This window comes from Triticum aestivum, chromosome 2D, assembly GCF_018294505.1.
Source record: "Triticum aestivum cultivar Chinese Spring chromosome 2D, IWGSC CS RefSeq v2.1, whole genome shotgun sequence".
NCBI lineage: Eukaryota > Viridiplantae > Streptophyta > Magnoliopsida > Poales > Poaceae > Triticum > Triticum aestivum.
In genome coordinates, this window is record NC_057799.1 from 309,607,256 (window position 1) to 309,632,478 (window position 25,223).

A 25,223-nucleotide genomic window follows, 5' to 3' on the forward strand; every position below is an offset into this window, starting at 1 on the left:
ATTGGGTTTGTCTTCATCAGTAGTACTGTAGTGGCCTGGAGATTCCTTCCCCTAAAAATAGCCTCGAAATTTTCCTAAGAAAAACAAAGATAACTTAACTATGCTAACTTTTTGAGGGAAAAACTATGTCTTGTACTCAGAGTTCTCTCAGAAAAAGAACTACTCCCACCGATCCATGTTAATTGACGTTGATCTAGTACAAAAGTAAGAAAACTTGAAAGATATTTACTGGTTCGTGGTCGTGCCGTTACCAAACACCACAGCATGTAATATCAGCACCTTGCAGTCTACTCTTTTTTTTTTGAAATTGTTTGGATTGTTTACCGCATATGTCATGTGGTAGCACCATGCAGTCTACATTGTTTTATCTAGATCACAACATGATAGTTCTCTACTTCGGAGAAAAATTATTTCCTCAAAAAGGTCAATCACAATTATCATCTTGTCTGGAGCTCAACTCGGTTGAATGGTATGGAACAATCCAACATTTGGAATGCAACAGTTTCAGACAAGGTCCAACAGGTTTTCTAGAAAATTTATCCACGCTCGAAGCATAGGTAATGAATGTTGTGTACTGCCTGACTCATACATTCTGATGTTGTAGTGCACAAACTGTACTTACATTTTTCTTTTTTGCAGGGAAACTGTACTTACATTACAGACCATGCGATACATCTGAGAATATTACAAGCTCGTTGTGCGCAAGTGCATCCCAACAGTTGGTTCTTGGGAATTGTGTGCCGAATGGGATGAAATCGCTCAGACCAAGAAACAATCATCGCTTCTGATCTCAAAATCAGGTTCTTACTTTTTCAGATTCTAATCTCCAGGCCTACTGATCCGAGAAAATGTGCCGGTCTCCGAGAAGTAGGTGCTCTGGATTCCACTTCCAAGAAGGTTCCCGTGTGCCTGTGGGTTTGACAGTTCTATTCCCTGCAAGTGGAAAGTAAGGTATATGAGAAAGATGGAGTGATGCCAGAGATTTCATGTGGTTAACCTCTTTAAAAATAACAAAATAGGACAATCCAACTAACTGAAACCGTATAATGGCGTCAAAGATGCATACAGCCTACTGATTACCATCTATACGGAAGGTGCTGAACGTATAAAAGTATGGTACAAACTAACAGCAGCCATACAGCACCTGGTTTACAAGAAAGAAAAAAGAATATGTAATGCTGGCATATTTATGTACAGTATAGCAAAATATATTGTTCATGATGACTTCACTCACATAAACAAAAAAGGACTTTCTGGTGCAGCAAAAAGACAAAAACAATGGATGCAATGCCTTTTCCGACTCCTCAACATGAGCAAGTCAAGCAATAACTAAGCAAATACAAGATAAAAATTACATAGCAATCTAGAGTATCAGTCATGATCCCATGTTAAACAACTGGATTGACTAAAGATCATGCATAACATCAATTACCTATCTTATTAAAGTGAACCAGGGAAAAATAAACTCACCTGAACTGGTGTAAAGGTCAAACTAGATGTCAGTCCAGATGTTGCACCACTGCTACCATAACTCTTCTCCTTGAATCTAATATTAGAAAGTAATATGGAATCAATGAGAGATTGCAGTGCGTGATATCAAGAAAGTGGTCATGAATTGAAATAGAAACATCAATTTCAAGATAATTAAGAGAGTTACAGTAGCATAACGATTTGCCTGCAAGGCTACTAGAACTGGTACAGGGTGCAAATAATCCGTAACATAAAAAATGTGTGCAAACACCTAAATGATCTAAGGTTTGTGCAGGGAAACATTACACTTGTGTTGAATTTAGAAACAGTCAAACAGAAAACATTACACTGCAAGTTATACCATGTTTTTTGGAGTAAAAGTGCAGAAGACCTCTATTGCCGAGCTAATTAGTAGTGATGTGCTTTATGCTTTAACACCAAATGGCAAGGAACAGGAAGGAACAAAATAAAGATACTGTGGGAAGAATAAAGAAGGCATACTTTTTTGCCACTTTAGCAGCAAGTTTGTTCTGTGCAGCTGAGACACGTAGCTTCCCACTTCCGGCCTGCCCGAGCATGCCGTAACCTTCCCCCAAACCATCACCTGGTGATAACAAGATGTGATCATGTCAATATTAAAGTATAGTGTAGCTAAACTAACTACTCCCTCCGATCCAAATTACTTGTCGCTCAAACGGATGTATCTATCTAGCACTGAAATACATCTAGATACATCCGTTTGAGTGACAAGTAATATGGATCGGAGGGAGTAACAAAATGTTATTCCAACCATACTGTCAAAACCAACTGACCTAATGAGCTCTCCTCTGGTATTCCAAACTGCATTCGGTTTGCAAGCTTCATCATATCAGTTACCGCATATCTGCACAACCAAGTTCCCGAAGTCATGACAAGATACCATGTTGTATATGCGATGAATCAAGTTTCAGCACAGAATGCAAATAAGTAGTTCAAGAAACAAATAAGCATGAAGCTGTTCAATATGTTTTTTTTGCAAAAAAAGTTGAGAAAAGCTTACCTTTCTTTCATTTTTCGAAGGCGGCGACCCCCTCTCTTCTTTTTAGGCTCGGAGTCTGGTACAGGAAGTGGTTTTGGAAGCTTTGCAGGAGGTGGTTCTCGCCACTTCTCGATCTTCTTACGAATTTCTTCTAACAAGTTGCGAAAGGCACAGATTTGTCTACAATGAGCTGGTACTCTGGATCCTCCTCCAGGATGAACCCTTGATTAGACAAATCTGTGCCTTTCTCAAGTGCTCCTTCGACTTTCTGCATGCAGAAAATGGACCTGTATATTAATGTATTGTCATGGATGCGGTGAGTCAAAGATTTTTTAGACTAAGGCTAGACTAAAGATGAACAACGCCGCATGCCCTATGGACTCAAATCGCAGCCCTATGAACCCAAATTGAATGGAAGCATATTTTTCACACAAACCATTTGTAACATTGAGCGAGAACTGAGCGATACAGCACGAGTGTGCATGCTGTGTCACTGCAGAACCTGCATTTAGGGCCTAGCTTCTGCAGGTGACTCAGGTTGTCTTATAATATTAAAAAGGTCTCCAGGGACTAATCCCTGGTTGGCCTATTTCTTTCTTATTGCACACTAAACATACTAAAATATCTCCATTTGCACCCTAAGAACACTTAAAGTACTATTTGGGAATGAGACATGAAAAGAACAATCAACTGAGTGTTTCTCCAAAATCCATACAATAGGTGCCATTTAAGATTTCTTTCGAACTAGCAAGCCCTGTTTTGGTGAAAAACATTGTGCAGCATCTTATAACTGACTGATTACCCTAACCGCACAAATAAGGTTTTACTTTTTACCAGATATGAACATAGATCTATGCAAGAGAGAAAGGTATAAGGTTACAAGATTTATGAGTTTGATCACATACTTGCATTATGTCAATATAACGTTGTGTCTTTTGTAGTTTTGAGACACTGTCAAGATCGTCACGATTAAGAGACTCGAGGTCAGGCATATCATCATCACCATCCTCATCCACACCCACTGCCTCAGCGTTGTCTTCTTCCTGAAATTTGACAACAGATTAAGGAATTGCCAACAAATATATCCTTCTAAAACATGGTTACGCAGTAGACACAGAAATCAACTCACAGGATAGGCTTCATTGTCTGAAAGTTCGTCAAGATCGGCCAAGAAGGAATCAGCGAGGCTTGCCTGTGAAATGGCACTGTTTAGACACACCATGAGACCACTTGCCCAAAATAAATTGCAAATTCAAGATTGCTTAGCTGCTTAACAGGAGGTGAGATGAACTCACCATTATCTCGTCCCAAGTCTTCACCTTGGCAGGCTAGACCTATAAGAGAAGTTATTGAAGAGGACGATCAGCTCAATCACAACAAATATATAGTGCCCAGATAGGCACGCAATGTTCAAAAAGCGGAAAGCGTAAGCGAAGCAGAAGGCCACAACTTAGAGCAATGGGTGCTTAACCTTTTTTTGAAATTGGCTATATACACAGGAAAATAGGAAACATGGCACATGGTAATTTACATAGCATCTAAAATACAGTTCACACCATAGCAAATACACATCTGGTTCACATAAGCAAAATAACAACTTAAATGCAGTTCAGTTCAAATAGTCATAACCTAATAGAGATTATGTGGCCAGAATTTTGCCAGAATATGAAGGATATAGTTCCCAAGTCTAATAATAAGATAAATGGCATGTTGCCATTATTGCGCAAGCAGACAAACAAAAGTAGTTCAAAAACAGCCAAATTCTGGCCAAATTTAAGAAAAACTAACAATCAATCATGGCATGTACAATTGGAAACAAAAAATCAATACAGGAAGTATCAATTCATCACATAAAACTATGCTGTACAAAACAAGAGAGAGAGAGAGACCTGCAGAGGAGGAGCGGCGGTGGAAGAAGGGCGAAGGTCTGGTCGGCGGCGCTGGCGGGCTGCTTGGGGGCAGGGACAGGGGAGTTGGCGCCAGAGGAAGGGGTAGGCCGGAGGGGCGGCGCGCCGCTAGCAGCCCGGCCGGAAGGGTGCCGCAGGCTGGAACCCTACCCGTCACGGAGAGGTCGCTTGATTTCTCTGTTTTTTCCTCTGTTATTTCTTTGTTGGTTCGATGGGAGGAGTCGCGTGGGATTGGGTGATTTGCCCAGCGTCATTCCAATGACCAGTGGCCCCGGCCGCCAACCTTTTAAGGAGGCAAATTATCAAATAAAGAAGTAAAGTATGGAAAAAGATCCAACTTCTTGGAGTGGCTCGGGTAGGGAAAGAAAACAAACCGCTACGTGACACGAGTCAAGAGTTTCCCTAGCGTACTCCTCCTCCGGTGGTGGAGGCCCTGAAGCCGATGGAACCGTTCTTTGGTGAGGTCGTTATTAGAGATGACGGCGGCAATGGTGGCCTCACGTCATGGGTGAGCTAGCCCCCCCCCCCCCACCCCCCACCCCTATCGACAACCCGACTCTCATCTCTTTTCTTTCTTGATGATCCTCTCGTGAGTCTCATCTAGTGTGGTCAGTGCAACCCGGTGAAAAGCAGGCGAGGCGACTCGGCAGATGAAGCTGCATCGGCTGGCATGCCTAGAAATAGGCACCCTTTGGACGAAGAGACGGCGGGCATATGGGCGTAGTCGAAGTCTGCACCCAAAATGTTCTGGTAATATCGAAAGTGTTTCAGAGAGGTTTCGAAAGTGATTCGGATGAGAATAGAAGTGTTCTGATAATACCGAGAAGGTCCCGAAACCCTAGAAGGCAACAGAAGGTCTGCAAAGGTTCTAGAAACCTGCAAGGTTCAGGAAGGCCCTAGATGGCTGCCCCCTTGCTCAACTCAAGTGGTGGCAGCTACATTGAGCAGCTTAAGTGGGGTGGGTCGAGGAGGCTAGGGAAGAAACGTTGGTGAAGATGTCATGCTCATGTCGTGCGCGGTCACATTAAATGAGCCACACAGCAGCGGCATGGACACGAGCACACGATGCCCGAAAGCTACTCGATGAAGTGTTCCATCAGAAGAAGATAGAGAGCAAGTCAATGGAAGGTGGGATCCACATTCACCTCGGTGCATTTATCACATAAGTATATCACATCAACTCGACATGCAGATTACAAGGGTCAGATTCACCCTTAGAATGAAACGTGAATCAATGTGTTGCACACCTGCCCTAGAATTGGTAGTTTTTGTGATTTTCGTCGAATATGATACTCCTTCCATCTACTACTACAAGGCCCTTCCTATATTTTATGTCTACCTTTGACAATTAATATTACAAATAAAATGTGAGTTATATATCATAAAAATTATGCCATTGGATGCACATTTGAAAGAAATTCATGGTAATATATTTTTTATGGCATTCAACCATATTTTCTGTTGGGTAACGTAGTAATAATTCAAAATTTTCCTACGTGTCACCAAGATCAATCTAGGAGATGCTAGCAACGAGAGAGAGGGAGTGCATCTTCATACCCTTGCAGATCGCTAAGCGGAAGCGTTACAAGAACGCGGTTGATGGAGTCGTACTCGCAGCGATTCAAATCGCCGAAGATCCGATCTAGGGCCGAACGGACGGCGCCTCCGCGTTCAACACACGTACAGCCCGGGGACGTCTCCTCCTTCTTGATCCAGCAAGGGGAGAGGAGAAGTTGAGGGAGAACTCCAGCAGCACGACGGCGTGGTGGCAATTGAGCTCGTGGTTCTCCGGCAGAGCTTCGCTAAGCACTACGGAGGAGGAGGAGGAGGTGTATGAGGAGGGAGGGCTGCGCCAGGGAAGAGGTGCGGCTGCCCTCCCACCCCTCCACTATATATAGGGGCAAGGGGAGAGGGGGAGGCGCCCTAGGGTTTCCCCTAGGGGGCGGCGGCCAAGCAGATTGGATCTCCCTAGGAAAAATCCTAGGGAGATTTGCCCCCCAAGCCAAGCAGGTGGAGGCTTGCCTCCCCAGCCAGGTGGAGGCGCCCCACCTCCCCAAGTAACATGGGAAAGGGTGTGGGGGGCGCACCACCCCTTAGTGGGCTGGTTTGCCCCTTCCCCTTTGGCCCATGAGGCCCTCCAACACTTGCCGGGGCTCCCGAAACACCTTTCGGTCATGCTGGCCATAGCCTGGTACCCCCGGAACACTTCCGGACTCCAATACCCTTCGTCCAATATATCGATCTTCACCGCCGGACCATTCCGGAACTCCTCGTGATGTCCGGGATCTCATCCGGGACTCCGAACAACCTTCGGTAACCACATACTATTTCCCATAACAACTCTAGCGTCACCGAACCTTAAGTGTGTAGACCCTACGGGTTCGGGAACCATGCAGACATGACCGAGACGCCTCTCCGGCCAATAACCAATAGCGGGATCTGGATACCCATATTGGCTCCCACATGTTCCACGATGATCTCATCGGATGAACCACGATGTCGGGGATTCAATCAATCCCGTATACAATTCCCTTTGCCTATCGGCATGTTACTTGCCCGAGATTCGATCGTCGGTATCCCAATACCTCGTTCAATCTTGTTACCGGCAAGTCTCTTTACTCGTTCCGTAACGCATGATCCCGTGGCTAACTCCTTAGTCACATTGAGCTCATTATGATGATGCATTACCGAGTGGGCCCAGAGATACCTCTCCGTCATACGGAGTGACAAACCCCAGTCTCGATTCGTGCCAACCCAACAGACACTTTCGGAGATACCTGTAGTGCACCTTTATAGCCACCCAGTTACGTTGTGACGTTTGGTACACCCAAAGCATTCCTACGGTATCCGGGAGTTGCACAATCTCATGGTCTAAGGAAATGATACTTGACATTAGAAAAACTCTTAGCAAACGAACTACACGATCTTGTGCTATGCTTAGGTTTGGGTCTTGTCCATCACATCATTCTCCTAATGATGTGATCCCGTTATCAATGACATCCAATGTCCATGGTCAGGAAACCATAACCATCTATTGATCAACGAGCTAGTCAACTAGAGGTTTACTAGGGACATGTTGTGGTCTATGTATTCACACATGTATTACGGTTTCCAGTTAATACAATTATAGCATGAACAATAGACAATTATCATGAACAAGGAAATACAATAATAACCATTTTATTATTGCCTCTAGGGCATATTTCCAACAGTCTCCCACTTGCACTGAGTCAATAATCTAGTTCACATCACCATGTGATTAACACTCAAAGTTCACATCGCCATGTGACTAATACCCAAGAGTTTACTAGAGTCAATAATCTAGTTCACATCACCATGTGATTAACACTCAATGAGTTCTAGGGTTTGATCATGTTATGCTTACGAGAGAGGTTTTAGTCAACGGGTCTGCAACATTCAGATCCATGTGTGCTTTACAAATCTCTATGTCATCTTGTAGATGCAGCTGCCACGCGCTACTTGGAGCTATTCCAAATAACTGCTCTACTATACGAATCCGGTTTACTACTCAGGGTCATCTGGATTAGTGTCAAAGTTTGCATCGACGTAACCCTTTACGACGAACTCCTTTTCCACCTTCATAATCGAGAAAATTCCTTAGTCCACTAGACACTAAGGATAAGTTCGACCGCTGTCATGTGATCCATTCCCGGATCACTATTGTACCCTTGACTAACTCATGGCAAGGCACACTTCAGGTGCGGTACACAGCATAGCATACTGTAGAGCCTACGTCTTAAGCATAGGGGACGACCTTCGTCCTTTCTCTCTCTTCTGCCGTGGTCAGGTCTTGAGTCTTACTCAATACTCACACCTTGTAACACAGCCAAGAACTCCTTCTTTGCTTATCTATTTTGAACTCCTTCAAAATCTTGTCACGGTATGTATTCATTTGAAAGTACTATTAAGCGTTTTTTATCTATCCTTATAGATCTTGATGCTCAATGTTCAAGTAGCTTAATCCAGGTTTTCCATTGAAAAACACTTTTCAAATAACCCTGTATGCTTTCCAGAAATTCTACATCATTTCTGATCAACAATATGTTAACAACATATACTCATAAAAAATTCTATAGTGCTCCCACTCACTTCTTTGGAAATACAAGTTTCTCATAAACTTTGTATAAACCCAAAAGCTTTGATCATCTCATCAAAGCGTACATTCCAACTCCGAGATGCTTACTCTAGTCCTTAGAAGGATTGCTGGAGCTTTGCATACTTGTTAGCATCTTTCAGGATTGACAAAACCTTCTGGTTGTATCACATACAACCTTTCCTCAAGAAAATCGTCGAGGAAACAATGGTTTTGACATCCTATCTGCAAGATTTCATAAATAATGCAGTAACTGCTAATATAATTTCAACAGACTCTTAGCATCGCTATGAGTGAGAAAGTCTCATCGTAGTCAACTCCTTGAACTTGTCGGAAAACATCTTAACGACAAGTCGAGCTTTCTTAATGGTGACACTTACCATCATTGTCCGTCTTCCTTTTAAAATCCATCTGCACCCAACAGCCTTACGACCATCAAGTAGTTCTTCCAAAGTCCATACTTTGTTTTTATACATGGATCCTCTCTCGGATTTTATGGCCTCGAGCCATTAGTCGGAATCCGGTCCCACCATCACTTCTCCATAGCTCGTAGGTTCATTGTTGTCTAGCAACATGACTTCCAAGACAGAATTACGTACCACTCTGAAGTAGTACGCATCCTTGTCGTCCTACGAGGTTTGGTAGTGACTTGATCCGAAGTTTCATGATCACTATCATAAGCTTCCACTTCAATTGGTGTAGGTGCCATAGGAACAACTTCTTGTGCCCTGCTACACACTAGTTGAAGTGACGGTTCAATAACCTCATCAAGTCTCCACCATCCTCCCACTCAATTCTTTCGAGAGAAACTTTTCCTCGAGAAAGGACATGTTTCTAGAAACAATCACTTTGCTTCCGGATCTGAAACAGGAGGTATACCCAACTGTTTTGGGTATTCTATGAAGATGCATTTATCCGCTTTGGGTTCGAGCTTATCAGCCTGAAACTTTTTCACATAAGCATCGCAGCCCCAAACTTTTAATAAACGACAGCTTAGGTTTCTCTAAACCATAGTTCATACGGTGTCGTCTCAACGGAATTGCGTGGTGCCCTATTTAAAGTGAATGCGGTTGTCTCTAATGCCTAACCCATAAACGATAGTGTAATTCGATAAGAGACATCATGGTATGCACCATATCCAATAGGGTGCAGTTATGATGTTCGGACACACCATCACACTATGGTGTTCCAGGCGGTATTAGTCATGAAACAATTTCCACAATTTCTTCATTGTGTGCCAAACTCGTAACTCAGATATTCATCTCTATGATCATATCACAGACATTTTATCCTCTTGTCACGACGATCTTCAACTTCACTCTGAAATTACTTGAACCTTTCAATGATTCAGACTTGTGTTTCATTAAGTAAATATACTCAGCATCTACTCAAATCATCTGTGAAGCAAGAACATAACGATATCCACTGCATGCCTCAGCACTCATTGGACTGCACACATCAAAATGTATTACTTCCAACAAGTTGCTTTCTTGTTCCATCTTACTGAAAACGAGGTCTTTCAGTCATCTTGCCCATGTGGTATGATTTGCATGTCTCAAGTAATTCAAAATTAAGTGAGTCCAAACGATCCATCTGTATGGACTTTCTTCATGCATATATACTAATAGACATGGTTCGCATGTCTCAATCTTTTCAAAAATGAGTGAGTCCAAAGATCCATCAACATGGAGCTTCTTCATGCGTTTTACACCAATATGACTCAAGTGGCAGTGCCACAAGTATGTGGTACTATCATTACTATCTTATATCTTTTGGCATGAACATGTGTATCACTACGATCGAGATTCAATAAACCATTCATTTTAGGTGCAAGACCATTGAAGGTATTATTCAAATAGACAGAGTAACCATTATTCTCCTTAAATGAATAGCCGTATTGCGATAAACATAATCCAATCATGTCTATGCTCAACGCAAACACCAAATAACAATTATTTAGGTTTAACACCAATCTCGATGGTAGAGGGAGCATGCGATGCTTGATCACATCAACCTTGGAAACACTTCCAACACATATCGTCATCTCACCTTTAGTTAGTCTCCATTTATTCCGTAGCTTTTATTTCGAGTTACCAACACTTAGCAACCGAACCGGTATCTAATACCCTGGTGCTACTAGGAGTACTAGTAAAGTACACATTAATATAATGTATATCCAATATACTTCTGTCGACCTTGCCTGACTTCTCATCTACTAAGTATCTAGGGTAGTTCTGCTTCAGTGACCGTTCCCCTCATTACAGAAGCACTTAGTCTCGGGTTTGGGTTCTACCTTGGGTTTCTTCACTAGAGCAACAACTGATTTGCCGTTTCATGAAGTATCCCTTCTTGCCCTTGCCCTTCTTGAGACCAGTGGTTTTACAAACCATCAACAATTGATGCTCCTACTTGATTTCCACTTTCACGGTGTCAAACATCGCGAATAGCTCAAGGATCATCATATCTATCCCTGATATGTTATAGTTCATCACGAAGCTCTAGTAGCTTGGTGGCAGTGACTTTGGAGAACCATCACTATCTCAGCTGGAAGACAACTCCCATTCGATTCAAGCGATTGTAGTACTCAGACAATCTGAGCACATGCTCAACGATTGAGCTTTTCTCCCTTAGTTTGTAGGCTTAAGAAACTTGTTGGAGGTCTCACACCTCTTGACGTGGGCACGAGCCTGAAATCCCAATTTCAGCCCTTGAAACATCTCATATGTTCCGCGACGTTTCAAAAACGTCTTCGGTGCCTCAATTCTATACCGTTTTCACATTACACACTGAACTATCACGTAGTCATCAAAACATGCATGTCAGATGTTCGCAACACCCACAAACGACGCTCAAGGTTCAGCACACCGAGCGGTGCATTAAGGACATAAGCCTTCTATGCAGCAATGAGGACAATCCTCAGTTTACGGACCCAGTCCGCATAATTGCTACTATCAACTTTCAACTAAATTTTCTCTAGGAACATATCTTAAACAGTAGAACTAAAGCGTAAGCTACGACATAATTTGCAAAGACCTTTTGACTATGTTCATGATAATTAAGTTCATCTAATTATTTAATAAACTCCCACTCAGATAGACATCCCTCTAGTCATCTAAGTGATACATGATCCGAGTCAACTAGGCCGTGTCCGATCATCACGTGAGACGGACTAGTCATCATCGGTGAACATCTCCATGTTGATCGTATCTACTATACGACTCATGTTCGACCTTTCGGTCTCTTGTGTTCCGAGGCCATGTCTGTACATGCTAGGCTCGTCAAGTCAACCTAAGTGTTTCGCATGTGTAAACTGGCTTACACCCGTTGTATGCGAATGTTAGAATCTATCACACCCGATCATCACGTGGTGCTTCGAAACAACGAACCTTCGCAACGGTGCACAGTTAGGGGGAACACATCTCTTGAAATTTTAGTGAGGGACCATCTTATTTATGCTACCGTCGTTCTAAGCAAATAAGATGTAAACATGACAAACATCACATGCAAATCATAAAGTGACATGATATGGCCAATATCATCTTGCGCCTTTTGATCTCCATCTTCGAGGCGCGGCATGATCACCTTCGTCACCGGCATGACACCATGATCTCCATCATCATGATCTCCATCATCGTGTCTTCATGAAGTTGTCTCGCCAACTATTACTTCTACTACTATGGCTAACGGTTAGCAATAAAGTAAAGTAATTACATGGCACTTTCATTGACACGCAGGTCATACAATAAATTAAGACAACTCCTATGGCTCCTGCCGGTTGTCATACTCATCGACATGCAAGTCGTGATTCCTATTACAAGAACATGATCAATCTCATACATCACATATATCATTCATCACATCCTTTTGGCCATATCACATCACATAGCATACCCTGCAAAAACAAGTTAGACGTCCTCTAATTGTTGTTGCATGTTTTACGTGGCTGCTATGGGTTTCTAGCAAGAACGTTTCTTACCTACGCAAAAGCCACAACGGTGATACCCTTCATAAGGACCCTTTTCATCGAATCCGATCCGACTAAAGTGGGAGAGACAGACACCCGCTAGCCACCTTATGCATCAAGTGCATGTCAGTCGGTGGAACCTGTCTCACGTAAGAGTACGTGTAAGGTCGGTCCGGACCGCTTCATCCCACAATGCCGCCGAATCAAGATAAGACTAGTAACGGTAAGCAAATTGAACAAATCATCGCCCACAACTACTTTGTGTTCTACTCGTGCATAGAATCTACGCATAGACCTAGCTCATGATGCCACTGTTAGGTAACGTAGTAATAATTCAAAATTTTCCTACGTGTCACCAAGATCAATCTAGGAGATGCTAGCAACGAGAGAGAGAGGGAGTGCATCTTCATACCCTTGCAGATCGCTAAGCGGAAGCGTTACAAGAACGTGGTTGATGGAGTCGTACTCGCAGCGATTCAAATCGCGGAAGATCCAATCTAGCGCCAAACGGACGGCGCCTCCGCGTTCAACACACGTACAGCCCGGGGACGTCTCCTCCTTCTTGATCCAGCAAGGGGAGAGGAGAAGTTGAGGGAGAACTCCAGCAGCACGACGGCGTGGTGGCAATGGAGCTCGTGGTTCTCCGGCAGAGCTTCGCTAAGCACTACGGAGGAGGAGGAGGAGGTGTATGAGGAGGGAGGGCTGCGCCAGGGAAGAGGTGCGGCTGCCCTCCCACCCCTCCACTATATATAGGGGCAAGGGGAGAGGGGGAGGCGCCCTAGGGTTTCCCCTAGGGGCGGCGGCCAAGCAGATTGGATCTCCCTAGGAAAAATCCTAGGGAGACTTGCCCCCCAAGCCAAGCAGGTGGAGGCTTGCCTCCCCAGCCAGGTGGAGGCGCCCCACCTCCCCAAGTAACGTGGGAAAGGGTGTGGGGGGCGCACCACCCCTTAGTGGGCTGGTTTGCCCCTTCCCCTTTGGCCCATGAGGCCCTCCAACACTTGCCGGGGCTCCCGAAACACCTTTCGGTCATGCTGGCCATAGCCTGGTACCCCCGGAACACTTCCGGACTCCAATACCCTTCGTCCAATATATCGATCTTCACCGCCGGACCATTCCGGAACTCCTCGTGATGTCCGGGATCTCATCCGGGACTCCGAACAACCTTCGGTAACCACATACTATTTCCCATAACAACTCTAGCGTCACCGAACCTTAAGTGTGTAGACCCTACGGGTTCGGGAACCATGCAGACATGACCGAGACACCTCTCCAGCCAATAACCAATAGCGGGATCTGGATACCCATATTGGCTCCCACATGTTCCACGATGATCTCATCGGATGAACCACGATGTCGGGGATTCAATCAATCCCGTATACAATTCCCTTTGTCTATCGGCATGTTACTTGCCCGAGATTCGATCGTCGGTATCCCAATACCTCGTTCAATCTTATTACCAGCAAGTCTCTTTACTCGTTCCGCAACGCATGATCCCGTGGCTAACTCCTTAGTCACATTGAGCTCATTATGATGATGCATTACCGAGTGGGCCCAGAGATACCTCTCCGTCATACGGAGTGACAAATCCCAGTCTCGATTCGTGCCAACCCAACGGACACTTTCGGAGATACCTGTAGTGCACCTTTATAGCCACCCAGTTACGTTGTGATGTTTGGTACACCCAAAGCATTCCTACGGTATCCGGGAGTTGCACAATCTCATGGTCTAAGGAAATGATACTTGACATTAGAAAAACTCTTAGCAAACGAACTACACGATCTTGTGCTATACTTAGGTTTGGGTCTTGTCCATCACATCATTCTCCTAATGATGTGATCCCGTTATCAATGACATCCAATGTCCATGGTCAGGAAACCATAACCATCTATTGATCAACGAGCTAGTCAACTAGAGGCTTACTAGGGACATGTTGTGGTCTATGTATTCACACATGTATTACAGTTTCCAGTTAATACAATTATAGCATGAACAATAGACAATTATCATGAACAAGGAAATACAATAATAACCATTTTATTATTGCCTCTAGGGCATATTTCCAACATTTTCTTGGCCAAAATTATAAGTCAAAGTTTGACACAAAAGCAAAGTGGCTTTGTATATAAAAATGGAGGGAGTAATTTCTTGATATCCTAACCCCACATGTGGTGCTTTTTCGTAATTTACTCTAAAAGAACATAATACTCACTGGATTATCAGCTCTTGAAAATATCAAATTCACTTCTCAAATGTGGTGTATGATTGCTCCATCGAAAAAGATATGTCGTGTCCCTCAAAAAAGATGTGGTGCATGATTGGTCTACACAAAAACGATTTCGAAAAGGATTGGATAGAGAAGCTCAGCAAGTTTGGCCTTCTCAACAACCTATGCATATGAATGGAGATTGTTTGGTAGGGTTTTAAAAAACCACCACTTCATATATATTTTTGGCAAAAACTATTGTATTGTGACTAATTTTTGTAAAACACTGATGATGCAATTACATAATTTTAATCATGTTTATGGCATACATGACCTACTCGTCAGGAAAAGGTAGTAGCAAATGTTGACGCTCCTAGATTGAACCGTTAAGCCGGACCAGGTCCCATCCATCGGCTTTTTCTTCTCCGTCCCTTTCTTAGTTGGTCCGGCTTGGCTGTTGTTGTGTTGTTGACGTTGCTTTTATTGGCCAGCCCTGGCCCAGTCGCCTGCGTGTGCAACGAGGGAAGAGGGGGGCACTGTTGTCCTTCCTCGACGGGCTCTCGCAGATGTGGGAGGTGATGGCGCTGTAATGTGTGTGTCGCACCCTGGCCACGGGCTCAACGGCACGATCTTGCCGGTGGTGCCAGCCTTGCCACACTCACGCACCTCAACCCCTCCGGGAACGGCCTCGCCGGTCTGTTCTCGTGGAACTACTCATCGTGCCTAGTGCCACTGTCACTAACGTCAGCTACAACCGCCACTCCGGCGCACTCCCTGACCTCCCGGTTCTCACGTGCCACCCTCCTGTTGAAGGTGTTGGCGTCTCTCACCTCCCGCTGTAGGGTACCATTTGAGGGAATTGTGGAGGTGGATGAGGAAGGCAGGAAGGTGTTCATAGAGCGTCGCTAAGCAGCGGGGGGGGGGGGGGGGGGTTGAACGGGAGTGCCGCGACTGAGCCTCCAAGTTGGAGAGCACGCGGTCGAGGGTCACTAGAAGCAACAACTTGGGAGGAGAGGGTTGAGGCGGGTAGACAGAGTCGGAGAGCTCCCGTGGCGCCACAACGGAAGAGCACGGGAGGCATCGGTGTTGGCTGTCGTTAGCTCCATTGGCCTGCTCGATTTCAGGCACGACCCTCCTGGCGATCTCCACTGTGCCGAACAACCACCATGGTTGAGGTGGTGCTCGTGGCCAAAGAGGAGTTGTGTTGCACATTGTCTGCTTCGATGTATTGCACATGGATGGGCCTCACGTTGAACTTAAGTGTCAAACAATGGTGTTGGCTTTTAGTTCCAAGTCAACGCTTACATGCATGCCCTTCCTGTCATAATAACGCTCAGTTTTGACCAAGTGAGCGGTCAGAGTATTTTTCTTGCAAAAGTTAGGCGTAATGCCCGTAGGTTTGCAAAATGTTATTAAGTGGTGGTTATTTGAAACTTAACGACATTTGTGATGGTTGTATGCTCTTTACTCAACTTTGAACGTACAAACTATGTTGAGAATTTTTGTTTGGGTGAGTAAACTCTGTTGAGAAATTGAGAACATGTGATGTGTGTAGTCCTTATTGAGTACAGTTGAGTCGGAGTGTGATATTATAGCTTAAGAACAAGATAAAAATAAAACTATCTAGAACATGAAAAAAAAATCCCTGAGAAATTACATATGTGAAATTGCCTTCAACACCATGCAAATAATTCCTGTTTCTAACCGTGTCCAACGTTTTTCAGACCTGGCTATATCTAGGCACTACGCCTATATTTGGCTTTTATTTCGTTCTAAAAATATCTGGCTTCGGTGCTAGTTCAGCGTGCGTTCCCCCCATACATTTAGGCTCTCCATCTCACTAAATTTAGGGGCTTGTCTAGTCATATCCTTTCTTGATATATACTCGCAACGGTTCTTCATCTTTTCTTGCAAATTTAGTCCATATTTTGCCAGGTTTTTGGAACCCTCAATTCCATGAGGGAAGTCACGATGAGATCTCTCTGCTACGTGACTTTCCTGCTCATCTCGTCCATCAGCAGCGTGCAACTCTCTGCATCCGTACGCCTCTTGGCCGAAAGTCCACATGGCCAGCCAGGTGCACCGGCGCCGCTCCCTCCCGGCGGCCTGCCGGGAAACTTCCCGGCTAATGTCCCCGCGAGCATGTCAGACAACATTCCGGGGAACCTCCCTGCTAGCCTGCCAGAGAACATGCCGATAAACCTCCCTGCCAACGTGCCACCGGGGGTGCTTGCGAACGTGCCACCGGGGATGCTAGCCAGTGTACCACCGGAGATGCTGGCCAACCTCTCCACCACCATGACGCCGGCGATGCTGTCCAAGATCCCGCCGGAGGCGCTGGCCAGCATCCCGCCAGACAAGCTGCCACCAAACGTGACGCCAGATATGTTGGTCACCCTCGCGGCGATGAAGCAGCAGGAGCAGCAGCAGCCAGGGCAGCCTGCTGCTGGGGCATCCCAGGGCAACGCAGCGGCGGGCTTGCCGCAGATCCCCAAGATGCCCGACTTATCGGGGCTGACGAACCTCTCTTTCCCGCCGATGCCTTCGGCGTCCCTGCCGAAGATGCCGCAAAACCTCTCGCTCTTCGGGTTCGACGTGAAGATCCCAAAGTTCATCAACAAGATGGTAAAGGAGAACACAGATTCCTGAAGAAAGCAAAGCTTCTTTGTTGATGGTGCATGCACGAGCACGACATGGTTTGATCCCAAGGCCAAGCTTGCCCTGAGGAGACTTCTCAATGTTGCTGCCATGAGTCGTATCTGTATTTTCTGATGAAAGAGTTGCTTGCATATTGCCAAATTCGTACGTTACCACGGGAGCAAGGTGATTAGAAGATGTAAAAATAGGAATAAATCGATATTGTATTCGTCTCAGAAATCCTTTGCATGCGATTTTTTTTCTTTCAGATAACTGCACGCACCATGTGTTACATCTATGGGGAAGGGATTATTGAATTCGGTGAGCGGCCTCTGGCGATAGTCATGGCGAATGGGCGGCTCTAGGGCCCTCGTCCCCATGGCCGTCTCCGGCGCCTCAGCGGCCGGGGGGTGGTAGACCCTAGGGGACTTCCTCGTGGCAGGTCGGTCAATCCTTGGCTGGACATCGTTCTGATGTACTAGAGGCTGGAGGCAATCCTCCTTCTTTAAAGAAAAAAAAAAGCTCGGTCAATCCGGCGCCGAAATGCATGCTTCTCTCGCTAGCATTTTCCTATCGCTACACTACACACACTCTATATACCTGCATATTCATCCCTATAAACACACACTCACATTGTACTCCTATAAACATCTTGATTGACAAAGTCATCATAGGCGCTTCTTTGTTGAGGGGAACATTTCCTTCCACTCAACGCACACCGCCGGAAAGTCTGGAATAAATCCAGAAAAATACGAGCACCAGGATTTGAACCCTGGTGGGTTGGGGATATTAGTCTTCCTAACCACCCAACCACAGGTTGGTTCACGATTGTTTCAGTACTTGACCGGCCGAGTACCTCAAGCAAATTTTTACCGCGTTCACTATTTTGCATCATTATTTTATGAGTTTTTTCTCCTTCTTTTTTCACCTTGTTTCTTTTCTTCGTGAATACGCAAATTGCATATCATTCCATTGATGGAAAGGAGCAGAAAAGCGGGTTACAAGGCAACATATGTCGTGTAGACAAAGTTGGCGGGACACATGCTGGGAAGCAGAAGACTAGGGGTGCTCAGCTCGACACACTACATGGACACACTAAGTAGGGATGATGGCCGCCAATCCTTTTTTCCCAGCCCTGGCCCAGGACCGTGCATCGTCCTTGATGGATTGAAGGAGCTCCCAACAGGATGGTTGAGCGCTGTCGAAGACACAAGAATTGCGAAGCTTCCAAATGTGCCAGGCAGCGAGGAGGAGGATGGACGCCAGGCCATTTCGCATGGCCGATGGAACCGCAATGGTGGCCTAGGCTCACCACTCGATGATGGTGGAGTCGGAGGGTGGAAGATCAATAGGGGATCGACACCAAGCAAAGAGCTCGTGCCATACGGAGCGAGCGAATGTTTGTTTCTTCTTCATTTTTATTGGTTTTCACATTGTTCCATTGTTTTGTGTCTTATTTTTGCTTCAGTTTTTATTTGTTTCCTTCTGGTTTTCTTTGGGTTTTTTAGTTTCTTACTATGTCCCACTGTTTTGCATCGGTGACAGGTTATACCCAAGGCGGAACACTCATACATACATATGGCCCAGTCCAAGGCCCAAGGCAACCAAGAATATAGTCCAAAATACGATGGGCCAAGGGGCTATCGATCAGGCCCAATAAAGCCATAGCCCAAGACGCCAAATTCTAGAGGGAACCCCGCAATCAGGCTAAGTCCAAACAGTCGGATCTTACACCCCCTAATGGATAAAACACTAATAGTCGGTCACCATGAAGGCAGAGCAGTCGAACCTTCTACAGTCGACTGCGACCTAGGATACCATGACCCTCACGATGTTTAATTACCACCATTACCCAATGGTAGAGTAATCTAACTAAATATGGCAGTTATTAGTAGTAATGGCCATGAACAGTTGGCATTGCATGCGGCCACGACCAACATTAATATCGACCCGTTGTGACACCCCTCCTAGTGCACTCTATATAAGACCGTAGGAGGGCACCGGGCTAAGGGTTGAACTCTCTCACATTGTACCTTGCGCTAGGATCTAAGAACACCGCAAGAGTAGGGTATTGCATCCACCAGAGAGAGCCTGGACCTGTATAAACCTTGTGCATACTCCCATTTGTAGCGATCGGTAGATACGATTACCTCTACGTACACAGCCCTGTAGTATTTCGGGATTATATCCACGATAGTTGGCGCTCACCATGTGGCAAGTGTCTATTTCATGGTGTAGATGGTTCCTTCATTGACTCTAGTCGGCAGCCATTTCGACGTCCTCGAGTTCGCCATTGATAGTTCAGTGTGGCATCCTGATGCCCCGTTGAACAGTACAGACCTGCCGGCAAGCGGGAACATCCATTACCGAGCTAATGATCTGGGTGTTTTGAGACTTCAACTCTCGGTTTTGCACCGACCGGTCGGCTTGGCACCACCGGAAGCGCTCGAGCAAGCCTCATCTACAGTTCCGTCATTCTGCGAGCCAACTTGTTGGGGTGATGGACACCGAATCGTTCATCCCTTTGTTGGAGTCTGACTCCGGGGAGGAAGATATCTACGATACTTAGGGTTCCATGGCTGGCACACCCCCCCGAGTCTAACCTTAGAGGGGGTGCACCAATCAATCCATCCTTGACAGCTGACAATCTGTGGCGGGTGATGGGTGACAGCTCACTAGGGTAGAATGAGGGGATGCCGATTAACTACTCAACACCCCAATATCAGGGGATTTGCCGGCCGACAAAGCCCTAAAAGCAGCACGCCAAACCACCTTGGTTGAGTGCGCTCGTCTGGCGTAAATCGAGCACAATCTGTTTGTGTGAGAGCAAGCACTGGCGGACAACAGTCGGCAGCATCATCAGCCGACCTGATCAGCCTTTCGGCGCGGACGTGACATCAATAACAACAACTTCATGGTCATAGGACCTAGTGATGACCCACAAGTATAGGGGGTCTATCATAGCCTTTTCGATAAGTGACAGTGTCGAACCCAATGAGGAGTAGATGGAATTGACAAGCGTTTTCAACAAGGTTTCACTATAAAAGCTGTAAAGATAATTTGATATGTTGTTTGATAGCAAGATAATTTATAAAAGGTAAATAGTAACAAAATCAATAGAGTTCAGAAAGTGGCCCAATCCTTATGTATGCTAAGGAGAAGCCGGTTGTGTTTCTTATAATGACCGAAATGCTCTTGAGGACACATGGAATTTTGTCAATGCAACACCCGGATAATTATGCTACAGTAAACTCCTGTTAATGGTGCGAGGTCATCGATTTTACTGTTGTTAAGTTCGCATTGACTCAAAGTCGGTTCCAATTTGAAATTTAAAATAAGTAAAAAGAAAAGGCAAAAGAAAATAAAACTAAAAGAAGATCCCCCTGGCTAACTGGGCCAACAGGCCCAGCTGGCCACACACGCGGCCCAGCCGGCCCAAACCACCTACCTCATCGGTCGCCTCCCTGTTCCCCCGACCCAGTCGCCACAGGGGCGAGCTCCCACCGAGCCACCTCGCCGGCGTCGCCTTGGCGAGGGGATAAGGCCACGCCCCCCCTCCGGCTCCTCAAGTCCTCCCCCTGCCACTCCCACTCACCTCGCCCTCTCTCCTCCCCTCCTCAGATCCACCGCACCGCGCCGCCCGAGCGAAGCCATCGCCGCGGCCTCGCCGTGCCCGTGGCCACCGGCCGCCGTCCTCCGTTCGCCCGTGTCCGGGAGCTCCCTCGTCCCCACCTATGCCGATTGCGGCAACCTCCCCGAGCACGGAGCCCCTGCCCCGTCGACTTCGAGGTCGTCTTCGACCTTCGGGCGCCCGGGATTGCCGCCGCCGTACATCACCGTTGAGCCAACCCCAGTTGCTGACATGTGTCCACCACGTGTTTAATTAAGCTAATCCAATTTTAAACTAATCTGCATAATTAGATTAGTGGCTGACAGATGGGGCCCCTCCTGCTAATTAACCTAATTAGTTGAATTTAACTCTCTGTTAAACCACTGTGTATGACATGTGGGACCCAGCTGCGGTTGACCTGTTGACCTCATGCTGACATCGTGCTGACACAATAATTCATTTCTGTTAATTTAAATAATTTCAGAATATTGTTAAAACTTAGAAAAATCATTTAAAATAAACCGTAACTCGGATGAAAAATACTCTGTACATGAAATTGCTCAGAAAAACGAGACGAATCCGAATACGTGGTCCTTTCGTCCACCACGTGTCCCTAGCATAGCGAACATGCAACCGTCCCCTCTCTTTCGTCTGTCCGAAAAATGCCTAACCCCGGGAAAACTTTCCCGGATGTTATCCCCCTTCGCCGGTACCGTGTAGCACCACATTAGAGCACCCCTAGCCCCGCGTGTTACCCCGTCATACATCTGTGTTGCATCTATTTGCATTATATTTACTGTTTCTCCCCCTCTTCTCTCCGGTAGACTCCGAGACCGCTACCGATGCTGCCCCTGTGATCGACTACGTCGTCGACGACCCTTCTCCCCTTTCAGCGGAGCTTCCAGGCAAGCCCCCCCCTTTGATCATCCCGATATAGCCCATTCCATTCTCTCATGCTTGCATTAGATTTTGCTACTGCAATTGATTGCTCCTATTCTGACGCATAGCATGCTTTTGTAACCTGCTCATTGTACCTTACTTGCTTATCCTAAACTGCTTAGTATAGGTTGGTTAGTGATCCATCAGTGACCCCCACCTTGTCCTTGTTGCCCCTGCTTCATCATCGACGAATCAATCAGCGTGATCAACGACCAGAGCCCGACACCTCACATCACATCACGCCCCTATTGTTGCTCGACTCTGAAGAGCTACTATCGAGTGCCAAGGGTGGTACCTCATAACGCACTCCTGATGATAACTCTGTAGTGTAGCTATTCGGTCGTGGTCATCTAGGGTGATTCCTCCTTGACCACTCCCGATACGGCTCTGTCGTGCAACCCCTCAAGTGTGAACCTCGAGGGTGGTTCCTCTTACGTTCACCTTGATGATTACATCGAGTGGAATTCACCGAGGGTGATTCCTCGGGTTTTCCCCTTGATGTTTGGACACACGGTTACCTTGACTTTACTTGAGACCATTGTTTAAGTTGGGTCAGCCCTGAGGGGTACCCGCGAGTTGATGTGAAAGTCGGGCGGGCCCGTTGAGCACCCGCGAGTTTTCTATGTGGCACGGCCGGGCATTCTGGGCCCTTGCCATAAGTCCATGAGACGGGGCGACGGGGTCACATTATCGTGAGTCTCTGCTCGTCTCCGCGAGTCCCCAATGCACTAACAGGTTTGGGTATTTGTTCTGAGTTGGCCTTTGGCCTTTACGCACTAACCACCACGCGAGAATAGTTATGGGCCTCGACGTCGTGGTATCAGCCGAAGCTTTGTCAGATGTCCAGTTCAGCATTGTGGCATGGTCGGATCGTGCCATCCACTACACGGGTGGTGCTGGTATCCATCCTGCACACAACGACCCGGAGTGCAACGGGCGATGGGCCCAGACCCCGGAGTGCTTAGGATGTAGACCGGCGGGGACCTCTCTGCTGAGCCTAGGTAGGGCTGCGACGTGTTGATCTTCCGAGGCCGGGCATTGACCTAGAAGAGTGTGTCCGGCCAGAGTGATCGAGCGTGTTGGGTAACGTGGTGCACCCCTACAGGGAAGATATATATTCAAATACCGGGTCCACGGTAATTGACGTTCAGACTTGTATCCTGATCTTATATAACTAGAAATGGATACTTAAGACATGTGATGGATATGTGGCTCCGAGATTGCTTTCTCTCAGGGAGTCGAGGAAGGATCTCTGGGCGTTACTGCTTGATACGTCTCCAACGTATCTATACTTTTTGATTGTTCCATGCTATTATATTATCTGTCTTGGATGTTTAATGGGCTTTACTATGCTCTTTTATATTATTTTTGGGACTAACCTATTGACCGAAGCCCAGTGCAAATTGCTGTTTTTTTTGCCTATTTCAGTGTTTCGCAGAAAAGGAATATCAAACGGAATCCAAACGGAACGAAACCTTCGCGAGGATCTTTTTTGGAACAAATGCAATCCAGGAGACTTGGAGTGGAAGTCAAGGAAGCAACGATTGGCCACGAGGCAGGAGGGCACGCCCAGGGGGGTAGGCGCACCCCCATCCTCGTGGGCCCCTCATAGCTCCACCGACCTACTTCTTTCACCTATATATACTCTTATACCCTGAAAACATCCAGGGGAGCCACGAAACCACTTTTCCACCGCTGCAACCTTTTGTACCCGTGAGATCCCATCTTGGGGCCTTTTCCGGCGATCTGCCGGAGGGGGATTCGATCACGGAGGGCTTCTACATCAACACCATAGCCTCTCCGATGATGTGTGAGTAGTTTACCATAGACCTTCGGGTCCATAGTTATTAGCTAGATGGCTTCTTCTCTCTCTTTGGATCTCAATACAAAGTTCTCCTCGATGTTCTTGGAGATCTATTCGATGTAATACTCTTTTGCGGTGTGTTTGCTGAGATCCGATGGGTTTATGAACTTGATTATCTATGAATATTATTTGGTTCTTCTCTGAATTCTTATATGCATGATTTGATATCTTTGCAAGTCTCTTTGAATTATCGGTTTAGTTTGGCCTACTAGATTGATCTTTCTTGCAATGGGAGAAGTGCTTAGCTTTGGGTTCAATCTTGCGGTGTCCTTTCCCAGTGACAGTAGGGGTAGCAAGGGACGTATTGTATTGTTGCCATCGAGGATAAAAAGATGGGGTTTATATCATATTGCTTGAGTTTATCCCTCTACATCATGTCATCTTGCCTAATGCGTTACTCTGTTCTTATGAACTTAATACTCTAGATGCATGCTGGATAGCGGTCGATGGGTGGAGTAATAGTAGTGGATGCAGAATCGTTTCGGTCTACTTGACACGGACGTGATGCCTATATTCATGATCATTGCCTTAGATATCATCATAACTATGCACTTTTCTATCAATTGCTCGGCAGTAATTTGTTCACCCACAGTTATACATGCTATCATGAGAGAAGCCACTAGTGAAACCTGTGGCCCCCGGGTCTACTTTACATCATATAAGTTTCCAATCTACAATTCTAGTTTTCTATTTATTTTGCAATCTTTACTTTCCAATCTATACAACAAAAATACCAAAAATATTTATCTTATTATCTTTATCAGATCTCACTTTTGCCAGTGGCCATGAAGGGATTGACAACCCCTTTATCATGTTGGTTGCAAGGTTCTTGATTGTTTGTGCAGGTACTAGGCGATTTGCGTGTAGTCTCCTACTGGATTGATACCTTGGTTCTCAAAAACTGAGGGAAATACTTATGGTACTTTGCTGCATCACCCTTTCCTCTTCAAGGGAAAACCAATGCATGCCCAAGAGGTAGCAAGAAGGATTTCTGGCGCCGTTGCCGGGGAGATCTACGCCAAGTCAAGACATACCAAGTACCCATCACAAACTCTTATCCCTCGCATTACATTATTTTCCATTTTCCTCTCGTTTTACTCCCCCCCACTTCACCTTTGCCGTTTTATTCGCCCTTTTCGTTCGTCTCTTTTCGCTTGCCTCTTGTGTGTCCGTGTGTTAGATCGTTTACTTCGCTTTCATGGCTAGCTCTTTCTCCCTTCCTTTGTCTCCTGATTTTTAAGTCCTCCACTTCAAACAAAGACAAGGAGAAAACTTAAAAGATGCTTGGTATAGGATGGTAGAATCTTATCGTAGTTTCACTATAGAGGGAGATTTCAAGATTTTACTTTGCAATTTTTATGTTGGGCTAACCATATCCCATAGACAACTCCTTGATTTTGCCGCCAAAGGGAATTTTATTGAAGTTGATCCTAGTATTGCTTATGAAATTATAGAGGGGATAGTAGGAGTACTTCCCCCACAAAAGGGACTTCAGCT

The 25,223-nt window shown here is 45.8% G+C and overlaps 2 protein-coding genes across 5 annotated transcripts; one reads left to right on the forward strand and one right to left on the reverse strand.

Annotated features, from left to right (window-relative positions):
• Positions 1–556: 556 nt before the first annotated feature.
• Positions 557–4,631, reverse strand: LOC123052883 (U4/U6 small nuclear ribonucleoprotein Prp31 homolog). Of its 4 annotated transcripts, none has more exons than XM_044476242.1 (9): positions 4,378–4,631; positions 3,784–3,822; positions 3,618–3,680; positions 3,394–3,531; positions 2,510–2,756; positions 2,283–2,353; positions 1,972–2,074; positions 1,471–1,546; positions 557–933 (listed from the first exon to the last, which is right to left on the reverse strand). In XM_044476242.1, the coding sequence occupies exons 5-9, from the start codon at positions 2,518–2,520 to the stop codon at positions 820–822; spliced, it is 375 nt and encodes a 124-aa protein (XP_044332177.1). In that variant the 5' UTR covers positions 2,521–2,756; positions 3,394–3,531; positions 3,618–3,680; positions 3,784–3,822; positions 4,378–4,631; the 3' UTR covers positions 557–819. The 4 variants fall into 4 exon arrangements, with proteins under 4 accessions (XP_044332177.1, XP_044332180.1, XP_044332176.1 ...); XM_044476245.1 differs by having other exon boundaries at positions 2,510–2,775; XM_044476241.1 differs by having other exon boundaries at positions 3,618–3,693.
• Positions 4,632–4,837: 206 nt separating this feature from the next.
• On the forward strand, positions 4,838–17,554 carry LOC123055777 (WW domain-binding protein 11-like). Its single transcript, XM_044479640.1, has 2 exons — positions 4,838–4,903; positions 16,597–17,554. Exons 1-2 carry the CDS (start codon positions 4,838–4,840, stop codon positions 17,323–17,325), a joined length of 795 nt encoding a protein of 264 aa, XP_044335575.1. The 3' UTR covers positions 17,326–17,554.
• Positions 17,555–25,223: the final 7,669 nt, after the last annotated feature.

Bases quoted from the DNA above. Each gene is read 5' to 3' on its own strand.
- LOC123052883 (XM_044476242.1), bottom strand. The intron at 2,075-2,282 runs GTCAGTTGGTTT...TGTTATCACCAG, and splicing joins ACCAGAGGAGAGCTCATTAG to GTGATGGTTTGGGGGAAGGT. The intron at 1,547-1,971 runs GTATGCCTTCTT...TTCTAATATTAG, and splicing joins GCTGCTAAAGTGGCAAAAAA to ATTCAAGGAGAAGAGTTATG.
- LOC123055777 (XM_044479640.1), top strand. From the start codon at position 4,838: ATGGAACCGTTCTTTGGTGAGGTCGTTATTAGAGATGACGGCGGCAAT. The intron at 4,904-16,596 runs GTGAGCTAGCCC...TTGCAAATTTAG, and splicing joins ATGGTGGCCTCACGTCATGG to TCCATATTTTGCCAGGTTTT.